General features: G+C 36.0%; 1 protein-coding gene and 1 long non-coding RNA gene across 2 annotated transcripts; both read right to left on the minus strand.

The window, feature by feature from the left end:
- Positions 1-1473: 1473 nt before the first annotated feature.
- LOC117613755 lies at positions 1474-3420 on the minus strand. The gene is made up of 5 exons (XM_034342329.1): positions 3276-3420; positions 2390-2466; positions 2114-2221; positions 1821-1907; positions 1474-1629 (listed from the first exon to the last, which is right to left on the minus strand). Exons 1-5 carry the CDS (start codon positions 3418-3420, stop codon positions 1474-1476), a joined length of 573 nt encoding a protein of 190 aa, XP_034198220.1.
- Positions 3421-6109: 2689 nt separating this feature from the next.
- On the minus strand, positions 6110-7428 carry LOC117613756. Its single transcript, XR_004583791.1, has 3 exons — positions 7086-7428; positions 6564-6708; positions 6110-6191 (listed from the first exon to the last, which is right to left on the minus strand). It is a non-coding gene; the product is annotated as an uncharacterized LOC117613756 (long non-coding RNA).
- Positions 7429-8103: the final 675 nt, after the last annotated feature.

The following is an 8103-nucleotide window of genomic DNA, read 5'->3' on the forward strand; positions in this document are numbered from 1 at the left end:
GAGAGGTTGTTGAGAGAAGTTGTATAATTACACTATGTAAGTACCTTCCCCAGTTATTAGACTTTCCACACGGGACGTTGGATGTTCCGGCGTGTGGGAAGAATAGGTTATCCGTCTCACTCACGGCGTTGGATGTTCCGGCGTGTGAGACACTTTCTATATGCAACGTTGGATGTTCCGGCGTATGGAAAGACTCTGTATAGTGTTTAGGGTCATCACCTATGGCGTTGGATGTTCCGATGTGGGATGATCCAGTCTGCGCGCGTAGGACATAATTTGGGAGCTACACATGGCGTTGGATGTTCTAGTGTGTGAGCTTTGGAGTTTCGTCCCCCGGTTGGACCGCTCATCCCTAGACGCAGGATAGCACCTGGAAATCCTGCGGACTAGTTAAACGATCCCCCAGTTGGATTGTTTTCCCGGTACCTAGGTGGTGTGCTGAGTATATCGTATAGCTATTTATATATATATATATATTTATTTATACAAGTATCTTTATACGGGTATGTATGGTTGAGTGGGTAAGGAGGTTAGTGGTTTGAAAGGAGTGGTAAGTTTGAGAGAGTGGGGATTCTTTTTAAAGGAGGTAACTGGTATTTTCTGAAATATTTTTTAATGAATTAAGTTTTGGGTAATTATTTATTGAATTGTGAACCTGCATGTCTTGAGCATTATTTTTACATGGTGGGGTTATTATATTGTTTTAACTGCAATTTGGTTTTTGTCCACTCACATATTTTCTGTTTTCCAGTAGTCGCTCCAGGAAGCGTGCAAGTGGTGTACGAAGTTCGATCTGTGCATCTTTCTAGTTAGGAACTGAGTAATTTCTTCTACTCAACTGTACTTGTAATCTAAATTCAGTAGATGCTCTGTATCGCCCTGATAGATTTTACTTGTGAGGCCGGAGGCCACTTTTGTGACTTGTATATTTGTGAAGCATGCTGAAGGTTGGGATTATTACTATTATTACTACTGTGTGTTGCAGGTTGAGTAAATTTTTGTTGGGATTGCTTAGTTTACAGGGGAGACTCTGCCAAATTTTTGGTAGAAAGTCTCGAGTTTTATTTTAGAGGGCCCGGCATCGGGAGGATGTCGGAACAAAGACGGGATCCGCTCCGGTTTCCGGGAAATTCCGGGGCGGGTCCTGTCAGGAAGGACTATATAAATGGCCCCATGATTGCCTCCCTAAACATACTAACCAAAGGGTACACGCTAAGCCAACTCAAAGGCATATTATACTTTGACAACGCTAATGAAAAGAGTGAATTTGATGAAACAAGTTCACACAAAAAAAGGGGAAAAAGGAAAAGTATATTCAGCTCGATTCAAGTGAAAATAATGAAATTAAAAAAAATGGCTGAAAAATAGATTCCCAAACGATTTAATAAATATTTTATAAATTTAAAAAACATGTATATTCGAGATTAAGAAAACCAATTAGTAACAGTGGTGTAATTTTTCCTCCGATCATTATCACAAGCTCAACTTTTTAACACCCAAGAACACCTTAAGATAATCTCTTAATCTCGTGACACCAAGAGGCATCGTGCGTACAATGCAGCCAGACACAATCTGCCTCACTAGCTTCAATCCTTGATCTGAACCCCCTATGACCACAACCAGATCATTCTATTCCATTGAAAACAAAACACATATTACACTCATTCTTGGAAGTTAAAAGGTCCAGCACCAGAACTACAGTAAGAATGCTGATACGAACATAAATGTTATGAGTTTAATCATTTAGATTTGTTTTAGAAAATTGAAAGACAGGGTTGCAACTTCAAACAAAAATGGAAGCAAATTTAAGCAACACCCACCCTCTTGATCTTATATTTTGTGCAAATCCCATCAAAATGATGCCCAGTGCGGATGATGTCATATGGACCTTTCAGTATTCTTAATGCCTGAAATCAAAATGTTCTGCACTCAAATCAGAAGTTCAACACAAATAGCTTGACAAATCAGTTCGATGAGAAAAGCAATACTTTGAGGTTTCAAGCAAAAGCAAACGTCACCATAAGTTTTTATCAGTAAAGATAGATAAACTGAAACTGAGATTTTCATTGAGACGTAAACATTCTAACAATAACAAAAGATAAGACATTTGTACCCGATGAACAGGAACTCTGACTGACAGAAGTAAATGAAGATGTCTTGTCTTGGAAACAGCAGCTCCTACCGTACTCGGGGTTGTTGACGATGTAATGAAATACTGATCCTAACCAAAATTAAAAATACAAAAATTTAACATGTGCAACGAAAGATACATTGTTTTTATAAAGAAAAAAAAAGGGGACAAATGAGTGATTGATCAACCTAGAGTAGATTATACAAAGATCAAATACACAAAAGTGAACATTTGTAAACAACATTTATTATAACATACATGATCCAGTGCACATGCAATGCCATACTCTTTTAAAGCAGATTCCAACTGCGGCCAAGACTCTTGCAAATCAGCTGCTGCAAAATAACATGCAAAGACTCATAAGTGACAAGGCTTTGTTCTTTTACATAACTATGATAGAAATAATCATACTTTAAAAATCTCAAGAATGATGGAAAATAGTTTAATTTCACTGGTGTGGTGTGGTGGTACCCTCGGACTAAGCCATTGATTTCATATAGCAGCCTAAACTAAATAGGTAAAACTGCCTAATCCATGTAAAACAGATGGGGATGCCATGTGGGTTTTTAAACTTTTTATTAGGCCTGCATTTAAGGTGTAATTTAGGGTTCAAATTAGGGTAGAAATTTGGGATTGTTTCTTGTAAATTAAACAATAAAAAGAATATGAACAAGAACAAGAGAAGAAGAAGTGGAGATCATGGATTCAAGTCCTATCAGTTGCATATCACTTTCTTTTTTTCTGAAGGAAGTTGAGGTTCCACCCCAAAACCAATTGGCAATGGGGAGAGTAGCCCAACTCCTTATAAGCCATTGCTAGGTTTCACAATTTTCCAATATGGGGCTCTTTACCTTCACATTCTCACACGCCCCCGCACGTGTGGCGAATTTTCAAATCTAACACGTGGACAACACATTTTGGTTGACGTGAAGCACGTGTGGCCGTTGGGCTTTCACACATGGGCAACCTGCTCTGATACCATGAAGGAAGTTGAGGCTCCACCCCAAAATCAATTGGCAATGGGGAGAGTAGCCCAACTCCTTATAAGCCTTTGCTAGGTTTCACAACTTTCCAATGTGAGACTTTTTACCTTCACATTCTCACATTTTCTGACCAAAAGAGAACTAGAGGAGAAGGTACGTACCATCGGATCTAGAGAAGGGCCTATGGAAAGAGAAGAATTTCTCTTCTGGTATTATAGTGATGACTTCATCATCTCTGTCCCCTAAAGCGATATCAGACACAGACACAGACTTAGACTTGACGACGCCGTTGACGTTTCTATTCATCTTGGGTGGCTCGTGGGCGCAGAGAGAAAGATAATGAGTTCAACGCCACCGTGAGAAACGAGTGTGTTGATGAGGGATCCTACACTTGTTTTATTTTCTAGATCTGAATATTGCTATATATATAACTCCATCAGTTGTCTGGATTTTGTTTAATATTTGCTTTTCTTCTGGTAAGCTTGAGTTGTCTGTCATGCTTTCTCTTTTTCTTCAGATTGTCTGTAATGGTAGGGTTCCTTACACTATATTTTCTTCTGTTTTTGAATATGCTATATGGCTATTTCACCTTTGTCCTTGAGGATATATAAACCATATCAATTTGAACCTCAAGTTTTCGTTTATGGATTTGAAAATCATGTACGTACCAACACAGTTTTAACAAGTTCTCTTCATGGCGCAATTAATATCACCATTTGGAAGTATCATTGTCTGCCAATTAGATAGATTAACACTCAAACAACTAGATTGATCATGACATGCTTTTGTTTTGCTGGTTTTTCTTTAGACATAACATAAATAACTTAGCCAAAAATTTGATACTTTAAAATAGAATATGGATCCTTTCCTTGGATTTGATCTACTCTTAAAATTCATATATAGCTTGGTGTCTTCTAAAATTCCCACCTATAGTGTTTCAATCTTTGTTCATATTCCTTTTATTGTCCTGTATTTTTTGTTTGGATTACTGTTCCATTTTAAAAATATATGTATGTACATGTTTGGTAAAAATAACTTGAAGCTCAAGAAACAGATTTTCATCGACATTTCGCGAATAATTCACATTGCATCCACATAACATGACGAAAGTTAAAACACCAAGCATTCTAGGATGGCAAAGCAAAAGGTAAATACAAAAAAATAATATAGAGGAAGACTAAAAATCGTAAATTATTTAAATATCCGTGTGTAAATCCGTGATAAGTAGCAAGCAATTATGGCTTAAATATATAACAACAACGTCCATACGAGAAAATATATAATCCCGGAGAGTTATATGCTTGAGCTACAACAAGTGTATCTCTCTTTCGCCTTCACAAGGATCTTCGGGCTTAGGAGTGGGAGGGAGACATGAATTAATGAATACATTTCATAGTAAGAAAGAATATAGAGCAATTCCGCTCGGCTGGTATTCCAAACATGATGAATAAGCTGTATTTATTTCCTATTAAGGAGGGAAGTGGAGGAGTTTTGGGTGATCAAGGTCAAGGTCATCTATCTTTTAATTTCTTTATGTAGTCTTTATCTCAAATTTTACCTAATTACCCAAGCAAAAGGTGTATAACTAAACGAGTTTTTTCTTGTCTTATTATTATTATTTTTTTGTACGTGGAGGGGATCGAACTCGACTGAGAGAGATATATATCATGTTTGTATCCATCCCTATTTGATCAATCAGAATATTATTGGTGGAGGAAGCCATGACTTTTATTTGGATGTATATCTAATCAATTGGGTCACGTTTTGCAACACCCTTATTCTTTGGCTAATCCTAAATTTCTTTTTTCTTTTCATAAAGTTACACCCGTGATAAGGTTAAAAAAGTACGAAAAAGAGTTTTTTTCAAAGCTTTAAAAAAAAAAAAAAAACAAACAAACACAAGCAATATTAGTATTAGGACAGAACGAAACTAAAGGAAATACAAAGAAAAGATAAGTTGTAAAGGCTTCTGATCACTCATAATCCTCCAAAGGGAAAGGAAAATGGTTTTGATACAACAAACAACCCACCAAAATGAGAGAAGTGTGACCGTATGACGTCAGCACTCATAAGTTAACTCACTGTCTTTACAATAATGGAAGAAAATATAGCTACTGGATAATGTAACACATTATTCATCATAAACTCAACTTTTTAATACCCAAGAACATCTTAAGATAATCTCTCAATCCCTTAACACTATGAGGCATTGTGCGTTCAATGTAGGCGGACACAATCTGCCTCACTAGCTTCAATTCTTGATCTGAACCCCCTATGACGACAACCAGGTCATTCTATTCCATTGAAAACAAAACACACATCAAACTCATTCTAGGAAGACTAGAATAAACAAATTTACGATACAACATCAAAAGAAGACTAACCTTTGGGCGCATATAAATTTCACAGCCTATCAGTTCTTCAAGTTCCTACATACCAATTACATTGTTCAAAAATAAGAGAGACAAGAAAAGCAGCAAAAACTCAATATGATCTAACTCAATTTACACACCTTTACGGGGATATTCATGAGACGTTTCTTCCGATTATGATATATATCCTGCACACCACACCGTAAAAGAGATTAGATTTTCATATTTATGGGAAAATAAAAAATAAAAGAGGCATAAAACTTAGATTTTGCATATACATCCCCAGCTAGCAATACAGACAGATCTTGAGTGGCGGAGAGCACCAGAAGGCTCATATTCCTCCTATAATCATCACCTCAACTCTTGTACGACCAAAAAAAGAACAAAAATTCTTGTTTCACTAAACCCTAACAAGGTCTAAACCTTTCTAACATCAAACAAATAATCTAATCACCACGTTACATAAGAAAATTAAAAGGTCCAGCACCAGAACTACAGTAAGAATGCTTATACGAACATAAATGTTAAGAATTTAATCATTTAGATTTGTGTACAGAAAAATTGACAGATAGAGCTGCAGCAATAACAAAAATGGAAGGAAATTTAAGCAATACACACCCTCGTGATCCTGTATTTTGTGCAAATCCCATTAACATGATGCCCTGTGCGGATGATGTCATATGGACCTTTCAGTATCCTTAGTGCCTGAAATCAAAATGTTCTGCACTCAAATCAGAAATTCAATACAAATAGCTTGACAAACTCAGTTCGATGAGAAAAGCAATACTTTGAGGTTTCGAGCAAAAGGAAATGCCACCATAAGTTTTTATAAGGATGGATAAATTGAACCTGAGATTTTCATTGAGACGTAAACATTCTAACATAAATATATAAATAAATAAACAATTTACATGTTAAGTACCATCAAATAGTCATCTTGCAACCCATATTATTGGCATGTTGTTGCCTTGTAAGAGTATGGAATCACATTGAAGAATCATAGATAATTTGAACTTGTTGAATAACTCAAAGGTTACCGATAAGAACAATATATATCAAAAGATCAGGCATTTGTACCTGATGAATAGGAACTCTGACTGACAGAAGTAAATGAAGATGTCTTATCTTGTAAACACCATTTCTGACCGATTCAGTGCACATGCAATGCCATACTCTTTTAAAGCGGATTCGAACGCGGGCCAAGATTCTTGCACATATGTTGCTGCCAAATAACATGCAAAGGCTCATAGGTGACAAGGCTTGGTTCTTTTAAACTTTTTGGATTAAAAAAAAAAAACTACAACAGAAATCATACTTTAAATATCTCAAGAATGGAACTTTATAACTTATGATGGAAAATAGTTTAATTTCACTGTTGCGGTGACAAGGCAGCCTAAACAATTTGAAATAGTTGAGAGGCCCAAACACAGAAACAAAGAATTACAGCTATGTTAGATCTTCAGTGGACTAAATAGGGGTTTTTGATTAGGCCCTCATTTAAGGGCTAGTTTAGGGTTTCAAATTAGGGTAGAAATTTGGGATTGTTTCTTGTAAATTTAACAAAAAATAAGAATAAAAACAAGAGAAGAAGGTACGTACCATCGGATCTACAGAAGGGCCTACGGAAGGACAAGAATTTTTCTTCTGGTATCATATGATGTCTTCATCGTCTTTCTCAAATACAACGATGTATTTGTCTCGCTGCTTTGCAGCGCCGTTGACGTTGCTATTATTCATCCTGGGTGGCTAGTGTTGTGGTGGTTGGTTTTTTGTTTGAAACCCTAGACTAGACAGACACAAAGGCAAAGAGAAAAAAGTCGACCGACGTCGTCGTCAGTTTTGAATATGATGGCCTGGTCGGGTCGGGCTGCGCGCAGAAAGAAAGAGAATGAATTTCTGTCATCAGAACACCGCCGTGAGAAACGAGTTTGTTGATGTGGGCGCTGAACAATTCTCTCTAAACTCCATGTGGGGTTTAGGTTTACGGGATATATTCTGGATTGGGATATTTGTATCCCTATTAATGAGGAAAACAAATGTGGGCCCGTGGGGCTCCTCCAATTCAAAATATGTTTTTTCCTTTTCTTTCTTTGAAAACTGGAGTTTTCGTTTTCTACTGTCGAAAATAGAAGAAATCACCCTTACACCCTCTTTTTGAATGAATGAATTGAAAATTATATAGAATTTTAAAATAACAGAATTTTTGACTTCCATCATTTTAATTTCTAACAATTGAAGATTTCAGTGTTTTGATTTATGTATGTTGAATTTTTTAAATGACACTATAGTGCTTTTGGATGAGGGAAATAAACTTGGGATTTTGACAAAAGTCAGAATTTCTAAATTGACATGAATCAATTCCCGTGTTTGGATTTAAAAAAACATAAAAATTTAGAAATTCTGCATGAGGAAAAACATGGAATTTGGAGGTCATAAATCTTAACCTTTTAATTCTATCTCATTAAAAGTCATCATTTCTAAAATTCCAAGAGAGATTAAGTTTTAAAAAAAGATAACTTTACAAATAAAGGTTAAATTCCGTATTTTAAATCCGTTACCCAAACAAGAAACTTTACAAATTCTAGCACATTAACATCTATCATTTATGAATTCCTTT

This window comes from Prunus dulcis, unplaced genomic scaffold, assembly GCF_902201215.1.
Source record: "Prunus dulcis unplaced genomic scaffold, ALMONDv2, whole genome shotgun sequence".
Lineage (NCBI taxonomy): Eukaryota > Viridiplantae > Streptophyta > Magnoliopsida > Rosales > Rosaceae > Prunus > Prunus dulcis.